This window comes from Protobothrops mucrosquamatus, unplaced genomic scaffold, assembly GCF_001527695.2.
Source record: "Protobothrops mucrosquamatus isolate PMUCROS unplaced genomic scaffold, P.Mucros_1.0 scaffold890, whole genome shotgun sequence".
Lineage (NCBI taxonomy): Eukaryota > Metazoa > Chordata > Lepidosauria > Squamata > Viperidae > Protobothrops > Protobothrops mucrosquamatus.
This window is the reverse complement of record NW_015387144.1, coordinates 111,842-124,906: the sequence shown is the minus strand read 5'-3', so window position 1 is coordinate 124,906 and position 13,065 is coordinate 111,842. Positions and strand designations below refer to the sequence as shown.

The window sequence follows — 13,065 nt, the reverse complement described above, 5'->3', positions numbered from 1 at the left end:
AAGAGTATTTTGTTCTTGTACTTATTTGCTTTTAAATATGCAAACCTATTTACTAAGAATATTTTTCATTAAAATATTTTTAATTGTTCAATTAAATTGATTAATTAAACACTCTTCTCTTTTTGCATTATACTGATTTGACCTAATTTTATCATGGAAGCTTCCTCTATTTTTTCTTCTGGTTCACAATTTGAGATACTTCATTCTTTTTCCACTATTATTTGATGGCACCATTTATTACAGCTGGACACACTTTGGAAGAAATTTGGAAGAAGTATTTTATACTTAGTCAAAACATAACACTGTCCTGTTATTCATTAAAGGAATATGAAAAGCTGATACTGCTTTAAGGTATCCTGACTCCTAAAAGTTAATACAACTATTAAAACAGCAGCACCATTTTTCAGAGTTAGAAGTTAGAAAACAAAGTTACTTTAAGGAAATAGAGAGAGATACTACATTCATTAATCATTTTTGAATATTTTGAATTGTTTGATTTGTACATTTTAATTGCTTTTATACATTTAGTAACTTAGAGACAGTTGACATTTGATAACAAAAGACATTTAGTATTTTATATGTAATAATAGAGCCAGTTACATTTATTGCAGAGCTTTATTTCAAGTTATGAGACTTTCAACATGATCTGAAAAATCTCAAAACTGTTTTTGATGGTGTGAAATTGTAGGCATAACTAATTATCTATTTCCATAGTACAAGATAAGCCACAAAATAACTAGTAATTAGTAAGTAGTGTTCACTTACTTCATTATGCCTTTTGATCTTGTGCTAATAGACCTCAGTTTTAATAGAAGTTGTGGCTGCTTCCTCAGTGTTATCATATGATGAAAAACATTGCTGCTGGCTTTAGTAAAAGAAGCAATATATACAGTCAAACATAATGACAGAAGAATCCCCATAAATTGTTTTTTTTCCTGTTGTCAGCAATTTCTCAACCTAATAATATATTTTATTCTGATTTCATTATCTTCAGGCTTGTTTTGTTTTTAAATTATTCTAGTCATATATTTTAGCTTCTTTTACCTCTATAGATAGAATACAAACATACTGCTATTCTGTTAAGAAATCACTCTTTAAATCACTCTTTTCTTGATGATTTTTGCTGCTTGATATAACATTGCATTTTCATCTACTCTTTACAAATGGTTTTATTTATTTCAGTAATAATTTTCTTTTTCTATCACCAATATTTGTTGCTCTTAAACTATATACAAATGACAGAGAGCTGAGAGTTTTGCTTTCAATTCCCATTTAATCCGTGCTTACTGCCACATTAGATGTTCCCAAATCTAACAATAAAACTCAAATAGGATTTCTGACTGTGTAAACTGAGACCTTTCATTTGCTTTTTTATTTTGATATAAAATAAATTATACCTCTCCTTGAAACTGAGGGGTCCACTTCCACCCTTTTTTCATATGGAGTCCCACCATTCAAAAGCAGCTCATATGTTCTGCAAAATATTTAAATGATACATAATACAGGAAAATAGTAAGTAATTCTTCTTTAACTTACATTTCTTCTGAATTAGCACAAGATTGAAATTACAGGAAAAATGCTGTTTTTTTCTTGCACTAGGAGACTTAATGAGTTGTGTTGGCTTATTGTTTTGTTGTTTATGAATGTATTGGTTTATCGTAGAAAATAAAATACAAAACAGTAAAACAAATGAAATGAAACAAAAGTATACATTCAATCCTAACAACAAAAAAGAAAAAAAATAGTGTACAAAAAACAGAGGAAAAATGGTCAAATTAAAGTGCACAATTACAAAGTATATGTATTTGCCGACAATTTGGTACTGTGCAAGACTAGCTAGAGAACACTGAACATGTTATGAGGAAGATTAAAATGTCTGGAGAAATGGTGGGTTTAAGAATAAATAAATCAAAGACAACAATACTGACTAAGAACATAAAGATGGAAGATCAGAAGAAATTGGAATTTAAAACTGGTTTTAAAGTTGCAAAAAAGGTACAGTACTTGGGTGTGACTCTTATTGAGGAAAATTCTAAGTTTTACAAAAATAATTACAATAAAATATGGAAGGAGATAAAATTGGATTTAGATAGATGACAAAATTAGATTTGTCATTAATGGAAAGAATTTTAATAATTAAAATGAATATACTACCTAGAACAGTGATGGCGAACCTTTTAGAGACTGAGTGTCCAAACTGCAACCCAAACCCCACTTATGCATTGTCGAGTGCCGGGTGGGTGTGGCCCATTGGGTGGGCGTGGCTGCGGTGGTAACGGCAGACTGGGTGGGACTAAAAAGTTCAATCAATCAATTCCAACTTTGCAAGATCTTTTTTTTTCCCACAAGAAGTTGAAATTGACTGAACCTTTTTTATTTTGCACATGGCGGCGGAGGCCTAAAGCAAAAACGTTTTATAAAACCCAGCTGAAGGCCTAGGACTGGGGTGACGGCACGCGTGCCCACAGAGAGGGTTCTGAGTGCCGCCTCTGGCACCCGTGCCATAGGTTCGCCACCACTGACCTAGAATTTCAGTCTATAACTATATTGATTAGAGATTCCACTTTCAAACAGTGACAGAAAGATATATCTAAATTTATTTGGCAAAATAAAAAAAACAAAAATTAAATATAAGTTGCTACAAGATTCTAAAGATAGAGGAGGTCTGAGTTTGCTGGATCTTAGATTATATTATGATGCTTGTTGTTTGGTATGATTAAAAGATTGGATAACTTTAAAAAATTCAGGGCTGTTAGACCTCAAAGGTTTTGATTTGAGATTTGGGTGGCATGCCTATCTCTGGTATGACAAAGTAAAAGTTAACCCTGGTTTTAAGATTCATGCTATTAGGCAATCGATTGCATGTGTATGGTGGAATATAAAAGATTAGCTGGTAAAGTGTCACTTTGGCTATCGCCTCATGAAGCACTACATACCGGTAACACAGAGATGATTTTGGAATGTAAATGGGTGACATATCGAGACTTATTGATATTTGAAAAAGAGGGATTTAAGATGAAGACAAGAGAACAACTAGTAAGTGAAGGATTTGCTTGCGATTGGTTTAATTATTATAGGATTTTTGAAAGTTTTAAACTTGATAAAAAAAAGTTTTGTTTTCATTTTTAATGTGTGCCGTTGTGCCCACAGTAAAAAAATGACAATAAAGGTTATCTAATCTAATAAAAGTTATCTATCATATGTGGTATGTGGTGGTCTTGCATATATGTAAAAACATACTGGATAAACATAACAATGACAATGCAAAAAATATTTAAGATACAAATATTAATGAAACCTAAAGTTTTTCTTTTAGGTATGATAGACAAGTCAATTGGAAAACAATTTGGGGTGCTATTCCTTTCACATGGTGACAGCTGTGAGAATTCTACTTGCCAAACACTGGAAAGAAAAAGAGATGCCAACTGTTGAAGAATGGATTTTGAAATTGACTGAATTGGCAGAGATGGTGAAATTAACTACTTTAGAGATAATGGACTGGACAGCTTTATAAGAGATTGGAAACCATTTGTGGACTTTCTACGTGCTAAATATAATAACAGATGTTTAACGGAGAGATTTGAAGATTAGTGTAATATTTAGCTCAACCTTTTGATTGCTTTTTCTTCTTTTTTATACATAGTAAAAGGGAAGAATTTATTGCTTTTTCTTTTCTTTCAGCACCCAGCCAGGGTGAATCCTACATGTTAAATTTAATTGACCACTTTTTCCTCTTTTTTGTGTGTTGGCAAATTCTTGAAGATTCCATAAATATAATTACCATAACCATGTAAAAGATTTTTAGTTTTTAAAATCTCATTTATGTATCCATATAATATTCTCCTCCTGATATGCTGTATTGCACACTGAATTAAACAATATCCTCATTGCATTCTTCCCCTGGCAGGCCAGAGCTTCCTTGGGGCTATGAGAAAAAAAAGGAGATTCCTAAAATCTAGGTAATGCTTTCACTCACAAAAGCTATCTGAACTTGATTTTCAGAAATCTCTCAAGCTTCTGCATCCCATTCTCTTCTCTGTTTAGGAAAGGCTATACCCAAGTGGAATATTTATTTTTAAAGCCTGTCACATTCACACTGAACTCTAAAATGTGGATTTAAGCCATTTTTTTCATTTCAAAAGTAATTTTTACACTGGAATTTCTATTTGGGATACAATACCTGCACAGTTCTCTGAATCATGCCCTAAATCACCAGTTGAATCCTGAAAGACATCTCTGATGTGATACATACACCTTAGGTGCATTTATTGGTGACATTTAAGGCAAAGTCTTTTGAACTAAATTTACTTTTGTTTTTAGTTCTATTCTAGTTTATTTATATGCTATTTGTACATAAATAACTAATCTTATCTTCTTTTTTATAAAATATCTCTGGGATGACAAAAAGTAGGAATGAAAGGATCAGATTGGTTGTGACAAAGGAAACCTGTAACTTTGAATTTATACATAGGTATAAAAGAAAGCTCTTATTTTATTAGTGTCCTAATTTGGGAAAATTTGTGCTGGGTAATCAATCAGTAGTGAATTATCTATTTTTATCCTATTTCATTCTATTTTTTTTATAAATATTGTAAAGTGATTTTTAAGTTAAAAAGTTTTTTTTAAAAAATAACTTTTAAAAAAGTAACATAAATACATTTAATATATAAATACCAATCTAATAATGATGACTGAATTATGTCAGCTATAAAAATTTTTGTTGTTATATTAGTACTCCAAACCTGGTGGTAAATGGCAATGAAATCGTTTTCTAGTACTCCCAAGCCTGTTTTTGGATTTAAGGGGAGCTACAAACTGAAATTTGTTTGTAAACTTCAGCTTCTACTAGTCACTTTGTAGTAGTTAGAATTTTATCTTTAAGTTGAGAGCAAGTAGAAAATTTTGGTCACTTTTATTACACACACAAAAATGTTTTCACTGGAAATATGGTAACACTAAATTAAGCCAATCAGAAAAAGAAGTTTCCTCCTCACAAAAAAGCTCTTTACAGATGTAATAATAATTATTATTATTCTGATTTTAGGTTTAGAATAGAATAGAGTAGAGTAGAGTAGAGTAGAGTAGAATAGAGTAGAACAGAACAGAACAGAACAGAACAGAACAGAATAGAACAGAATAGAATAGAATAGAATAGAATAGAATAGAATAGAATAGAATCTGGAAGGGACCTTGGAAGTCTTCTAGTCCAGCCACCCAGAAGCATAAGAAAAGTGAAATTATTAAAACTGGCAGATTAAAAAAAAGAAAAATATTTCCAGATTATAGAAAATCTGTACAGAAAAAAACTTCATCAATTATAAATAGCAATAACAATAGCACATGGACTTACATACTGTCATAGTGTTTTTACAGCACTCTTTGAACTGTTTACAGTGTCAACATATTGCCCCCAACAATCTAGGTCCTCATTTTACCAACCTTGGAAGGTTGAGTCAACCTTGAGCTAGTCAGGATTGAACTCCTTGCAATGGGCAGAGTTAGCCTGCAATATTACATTCTAACCAATGTGCCACCATTACTCAGTGGTGTATAAAACTATACACAAACACTTATATGGCAGTGCTTTTTTAGGAAGCACATGATTTGGAGCAAGAAAAATTCACTATGTGCCAGCTTTTCAAAAAGCTGCTACTATTGCAAACCAAATATTTTATAGGCAATATATCTGTTTTATTTCTACTATAGTAAGCTCTTGGAATCTTTTCCTGTTTAGCATTTTTTTTCTGGTGCATCCCATTTTTCTAGACAAGATTGCTTCCTGATTAAGGATTCTAAACAATGGTATCTGCTGGAGGGACAGCTATCCCCATTCAAATTTGTTGGGGGGGGGACTGAAAACCTTCTGGAGTAGATTTGGGATATATCTGCAAAATAAAATAGTGAAAAAAATAAAGTCTCATTGGAGGAGTGGATTTCTACTCATTTAACATCAAGTATAGCTTTAACTATTACCAAAAGACTGTGAAGCTTAGGGCTGTAATTTTTAACTATAATGCTCCAAAATTAAAAAAAATTAAAATACATGGCTCCAAATGTAAATTATTGTCATAGGTGTTGGGTATCAAAGAATCCACATGCAAAATTCTTATATTGGACTAGAACTTCAGTTCTTTGTCAAGGAACCACATGGCAAGCATTATTTTCAGACTCTAAATAAAAATAACCATGCCGTTTTCTTAGAAACTATCAATATAGCATAAAATAAATATTATTATATTTGTACAGTATTCTTTCTCCCAGAGAAGCCCAAAGCACATACTATCTAAATACATAAAAATAATCTAAAATCTTTTGATTTCAATGTAGGCTTTTTCATACCATGAACTGTAATCAAAATATAATTTCTATTGTGTATTACCTAGAAGCACGATCAAAGAACACAGAATTTCCTTTTCCTGCAATGGGAAAATGTAATCCCTATAGCACAGGAATGTAACTTAAAGATGTTTAAACTGAAGAATGTAATAAAAATTAACAAACCATGTTTACAGACTTCAAGGCAGACCTCCCTTATTAGAATAATTGACAATATAGATTGTCCGTGTATATTAAAAAAAAATGCTTAACACAAAGGAGTTTTATTTATGACTGCAGGCATAAATCAGGAATAACACAATAATACAGGAAACTCTCCAAAAAAAAGGAAATTATTATCTATTTCTAGCTGGCATATTCTCAGATCATATTATTTTAACATCTTTCAAGCAGTAAGACTTGATTAGCAAGATTAACACCCTTAGAAACTATTAAAGGGCTGCATACCTATTACATGACATTATTAAAACTAGACCATACAACACATATTTAACACAAGCCTTAGAAAAAAAAATGTTTTTTGTGACAATAGCCAAGCCTAGCTGAGAGTTCTCTGGTATGGCAATTTCCCTGAACTGAGTTCATGGAATGCAGAAACCATCATCATATTTGGGTGGGAAAAGGAAATAATGAAGAAGAATTAGTCAGTTTTGGGGTGTGTGAATGTGTGCTTTAATTATACTGAATGTAAAATAATACTAAATCAATTTGAATGAAGCTGGTTTAATAAAGTTTGTCAGAAGAAAAGATCAGAATGCATACTGATGTATCTTCATACTTCTTGGCAGAGAAAAATTGTATATATAAAACATCACTGAGTGAGTGACAAAAAAGAGCAAATAGAATTTGGTAAGAGTTCAGTGGAAGAGGTCAGAGAAGAAGATGGAAATGGAGGGAACGGGTCTCAAGCGCAGGGGGATATGTCATATTTGTTTTCCTCCCTGAAGATGACAAAACATACGGTACATATGCTGAAAATGGAGGCTGACTAACTTTGTGGAAGAAAGATGAAGGGGCTCGGAAAGACATGTCCATTATCCATCTTATCAGGGAAGATGAGATGTTTCTAGATTGGGCAGAGAAAGTACTTGAACAGGGACAATATTATCAAGAAACTACACAGGAGACAGAAAAGGTAAAGTGTGTGTGTGTGTGGGAAGGGGGATAGAAAAACATAACACAAAGCACCAAGCCTGTCAAGTAGAATTTTTCTCTGGAGCTTCAGAACAGAAGTCAGAGACCTCCCACTGCTGACGATTCTAGACCTCTGGGTAAACAGCAGCTGCTATAAGCAGCAATGTCTAAAGAAAAATACTGAGTAAGCTCTGCCAGAAATGAATTCCTGTTCTGCACTGAACAAGAGGAAGTGACAGACGGCAACTCAGTGGATTGAATCACCAATCTGTTGGCCTGATTTCCTATCAAGACAGAGTGCGCTAGAGTCATGCCAACAAAAGATCTGAATGATATTCTCCTGGACTAGATTATACATGTTTCAACCAGGAGAGACACAGTAATAATGGGAAATTTCAACTATCTAGTGCAGAGAAGTATGGAAATAGCCTTGAAGAGTATAAGCAGCAACTTGATTACTCGACTTTTCTTTGGTATAAGAGGGAAAAAAGGAGAAATGCTGTCAGGTTTGAAGAATCTTTTATTATAACTCATACCAATAAAATTATAATATTTCTTGTGGCAAATGTTTCCTGATTTGGTCAATCCTAAAAGGCTAATATCTATATATTTGCTGGAAAATCAGCTCAGCCAAAATTCCTCTGTCATCTTGTTCACTTCATTTCCCAAAAGGTTGAAACAGAAATAAACAGAACAGAATTAGATTTGTTCTTAATCTACAGGGATCATCTGGCTAAGAGATAAAAGCACTGGAAACCATGACAGGAAGTGACCAAGATCTTGAGTTTCAAGATATTACAGAAAAGGAAATGTCAGCATAATCAATACAATTCACATTTGTCTTAAAGAGATACATTTTTTAAAAAAGCTTAGGGAAGACCCTATGATTAGTAATTCTAATTCTAATTCTAACTCTAATTCTAATAATGATGATGATGATGATGTTGGAAGGGACCTTGGATGTCATCTAGTCCAACCCTTAGTTCAAAGGGAATGCAGGAGGGAATTTCAGATCAATATATACTTTGTACACCCAAGTTTTTTATACTCATAAATTGCATTTGTCACACTGATATTTGCATGTCTACAAATATTTCAGAGTCTAACAGCAGGAAACACTTGAGGATTTTCTTCATTCTTGGGCAAAAATCTCCACATATAATATTAGTTAGGAGATTCCAGGACACCTAAATAAAGCACAAGTCAGTTCCTCCAACCTATGAGCAATAAACATGTGATTTATACTTGTAACATTTGCAGTTCTGAATACTGGAATTTCTGGGTTAACTGATGCGATATTTTTTCACATCTGGCACAAGACTACAAAAAGGAAATTCAACATTTATCAACTGAATTGTCTTCTTATTATGGCTCCACCTTTTCTCACTCTTCACAAAAAAACTTACTTGGAAGGAGTTGGAAGTCCACTTGAGTCAAAGAGTTTTAGAAATGCCCAACCACAGCTTAATTCTCCTCTCTCACCTGTTGACTAGAAAAGAATGAGAATGAAATTAGAAAGTAACTTAATTAGGCACAATTCAATCTCAGATCTGCAACACTTGCACTATGTCTGTTGATGGCTACAACCCCCAACCCCATTTTGCAGCCCTTAAAGTGTTCTCAGATTACCCCACTAAAAGTAGCAATGCAATTTCCTGATCTTTTTGCCCCCAAAAGGTGTAAAATATATCCACACTGAATATTAGATTAACAATCTCCCTAAATAGAAAACTTGTAAAAATCAATGATAGACTTCCCTTCCTCTCATTTACATACCAATGCCAGGTTGTTATTCAGTACTGTTAACTATGCAAACAAATCATGACCAAGAGAAAAACTACTCAGAAGACTACTGGCTATTACTGTTAAGAAGATAATCAAGCCTACATATTCAGACTATTCATTCATTACATTTTAGCATAGTGTGTTTTGTGAAGCAAACTAGTACGGAATGTAGATTGTGATGCTTAACACAAACCTATTTCTAACCTCACTGCAATCCCAAGTGACTAGTCATTCTAGAAATAACAAAGTATCAGGTACAGGGAGTTTCACATAATACTATAAACAGTTTTTGATATTTCATGACCAACAAGAAGAAAGGTGGCAATGAGGTTATCTTGATGGTCATTACCATCGCTTAATTTTTGTTTATATACCGTAACTAGACCCTTTTTACTCTTATTTGTATCATTTTTATTTAATCTGCTAAAAGCCCTAATGTCTAAGATGTTTAATCTCAAGACAAAGCACCTAAAAAACAAGCTGGTTGACCATTCCATGAAAAAAATTACAAAGAACACATATTAAATTGTGCCAGCTGCAAAAGAAGTGGATTTTTAAAATACTGAAATCTACTCCTATTTCATTCCTATGGATTATCATGCCAAACACTCCTCTTGCTAATCCTTTTGTTTTTCCACCCAACACAGTCTGCTAATAGAGTTTCATATACTGACTCATCTTTATGGACTTACATTGTGGTAAGTGATTCCAAGTTCAAACAATAGTCCAATGTCTGGAGATGGATTATTAGATCTAATGAAACAATCACCATCAAGAATACAGGGCAAAATGCCAGTAACCTACAAACAAACAAAACAAAATGATCTATTTTTTAAAAAATTTTTTAAAATTCTGTATAAATCTGTCTTGTAAACATTTGCCCTTCGTTTCTCATAAAAAGAGCCAGATTGTTTTAAGGTATCAGGCTAGAAACTGGAATAGAGTTCCAGCCCAGATTTAGATAAGAAACTTTGGACCTGTCACTCTCTCTGGCCTAGGAAGAAGGCAACAGCAAACATTTTCCAAAAAAGTTGTCAAGAAAACTGTATGGCATTTTCAACACAGCTGCCCAGTAAAGATGCACAGAAACAGTCTCCCAAAGAGCCCCATCAAACCATCACAGAATCCTAGGGTTCCATGGGACACAGTTTAAACAACCCTGTTTAACTGTATAATATTTAGTGAAACATAACATATAGACAGGAAGGCCTGGAGGAACGTTGTCCATGGGGTCGCGATGGGTCGGACATGACTTCGCAACTAACAACAACAAACATATAGAAATGGCTAGTATATATTATTATGTAAAAGTTGAGGCTGTACCTTATTCCACTGTGCCAAAAGGAGTCAGAAATCAATGCTTTTCTTTTTCTTTTCCCCTTTCCCTACACTTTTTCCTCTTCCCCTTTCCCCCCCCTTTTCCCATTATTTTCATATTTCGTTGTATTTTATATCCTTAAAAACTAATAAAAATATCAGATACAATACTACCATATTTGCCAAATCTTCTCGACGGGTAAAATACACCATATCAAATCTATCTAAAGTACACTTTATACATACCCTTGGAGAAAACGTCCATGTTTTGGGGTTTTTTGATTGCCATGTAGCTCTTACAGTATGAATGTTGCTCAGAATCTAGAATAACATAAAGCAAAGGGAAAACCCACTGCATCTAGTGCATCTAAAATAATGAAGTAAGAAGGGGAATGTAACATAACATCAAGAAAAAAACTGGTGGCAAAAGGATATCGTTATAGGCAGTTATTAGAAAGATTTAAAGTAGACAACAGTTTATGGTTTTGAACACTGTAAGAATGAGTTTGAAATTTCAATTATATTCAAATGATGAACATGTAATTGCTAAATGTGTGAACTTTCACTGAAATTTGAAACAGAAGAACAAGTGAAAGAATGTATGATAAAGTAGGCTAAAAGTTTTAGTTAAATGAATCAATGGAAAAATATGTGATTGAAAGGACTGAATTTTACATTATGTTACAATCTTAAATAGAACTTTTACAAAATAATGTACCTTGGTATATGTCAACAGAGAAACTGTCTACAATTTATAAAGGCCAAATTTACGTTGGAAATTTGAAAAACAAAGGACATCATGTTTATCGTGTTTAGTGGACATGTCAAAAAGAAAAAGAAAATTCTGGATTCATTCACTAATTCAAAGGATTTTAAAGACTAATATACAGTTGAAATCCAAGGCTTTTCTTTTGGGATTGATAAACAAACAACTGGAAAAAAGTCATGGAATTTTGTTTTTCTATTTGATAACAGCAGCAAGATTATTATATACATGACAATGGAAAGATTCAGCACTACCCACAATAGAGAAATAGTGAAGGTGATGGAATTTGTTAAGATGGCTAAATTGACTTCTTCAATCAAAGACAACATCTGTGTTTATTGCTGACTGGAAACCCCTTATGAACTATTTGCATTAAGCAGAAAAAATAATAATTTATGATTTATAGTTTTGATGGTTAGACAGGACAGATTACAGAAAGAAGAAAGCTACATTATAATCATAAAGTAAGAAGTAAATTTATAATTGTATTTATGATGTAAAGAAGTTTGGAAGCTACTTAGGATATCCTTTTTCTTTCTTTTCTATTTTTCTTTTACTTTTTTCCTTTCTTACACTTTTAGCTTGCTCTTCTATTGCTTTTTCTTACTTTATATTAGTTTGTACTAGTTTTTATCTTCCTTTTTAAAAAACCTTTATAATAATGAAATGATAGTAAAGAAAACACTCCAATTACTCAGTATTGGTTTAGAGCAGGGGTGTCAAACTGCCGGCCCACGGGCCGTACACGTCGCGTGGAAGCCGCGCCCACCCCATTGCCGGCAATGGCAAAACCGGCCCGATACGTTGCGCGACGTCATGTGACGTCGCAAGTTTGACATGCCTGGTTTAGAGTATCAGCTTTCTTTATCAGTCCAAGTGAATTAAAACTATGGATCCCATTTAACATAAAATGGTGAAAGATCTTTTCAATTATTTTTATAGTCAGGTGAATCACTTGATTGATATTTAGCTACATAAAGAGCATCAAATCAGTCACTGAAAACTCTGATAGAAGGAAAGACTTAAATCTACTCAATGTGACATCCTAGCAGCAACATGTACAGAAAAAAAACTGGTAAACATGTTCAACTTACCCTGTTGCCATCAAAAAGGCAGAGTCGGATATGTCTACTGAGGACCTGTATACTAATACCAGGAAAAGGAATGCCTTTGCAGTTCCATAAAGTCATAACTAGTGATATCCGAGTTGGTCTTGGTTGAATCTGAAATAGATAAAATAGGACCAACCATTAAAAAATATTTGGAAAAAAGCATGTCGTGCATAGAACATTGTTCAAAAGAACTTTATCTGTACAAGACAGCAGCAACCAGTGATCTTCACACTGGTCTCTGTATCACATATTCATTTAGCAACTATTTCACTTAATAACAAAGTCACTGAACCAGATTGCAATTGTTAAATGAAGAGAGGGTGTACTTAAGAGCTACATAACAGATTTTCCAAACTGACAAGGATTCTCAAGTACCAATCACCAATTCTGAATATTTTCAATCTGCATCCCAATTTGGTCCTTCTCTAAATTCATTCGAGCTTTTCCTACTGCTTACCAACTTGTTGATAAGCTGGAAAGATAACTTTGACTGGAAAGATAACTTTAATTCTTAATTTTATTCATATGGTTATCCATAAAAAGCAACATACGTTCTTCCTAGGGCACATACAGTCTTAACAGATTTGTGCATTTATTTATTAAATTTAAATGCCA

The 13,065-nt window shown here is 33.1% G+C and overlaps 1 protein-coding gene across 1 annotated transcript in view; it reads right to left on the bottom strand.

The window, feature by feature from the left end:
• The window catches only part of NPHP1 (nephrocystin 1), a 34,523-nt gene that overhangs the window by 9,326 nt on the left and 12,132 nt on the right, over positions 1-13,065 (bottom strand). The window contains exons 11-16 of the mRNA XM_015819294.1: positions 12,433-12,561; positions 10,819-10,893; positions 9,948-10,055; positions 8,877-8,959; positions 1,398-1,474; positions 766-865 (exon numbers count right to left, since the gene is read on the bottom strand). Coding sequence (XP_015674780.1) covers positions 766-865; positions 1,398-1,474; positions 8,877-8,959; positions 9,948-10,055; positions 10,819-10,893; positions 12,433-12,561 — 572 coding nt within the window. The remainder of the gene's footprint in view (positions 1-765; positions 866-1,397; positions 1,475-8,876; positions 8,960-9,947; positions 10,056-10,818; positions 10,894-12,432; positions 12,562-13,065) is intronic.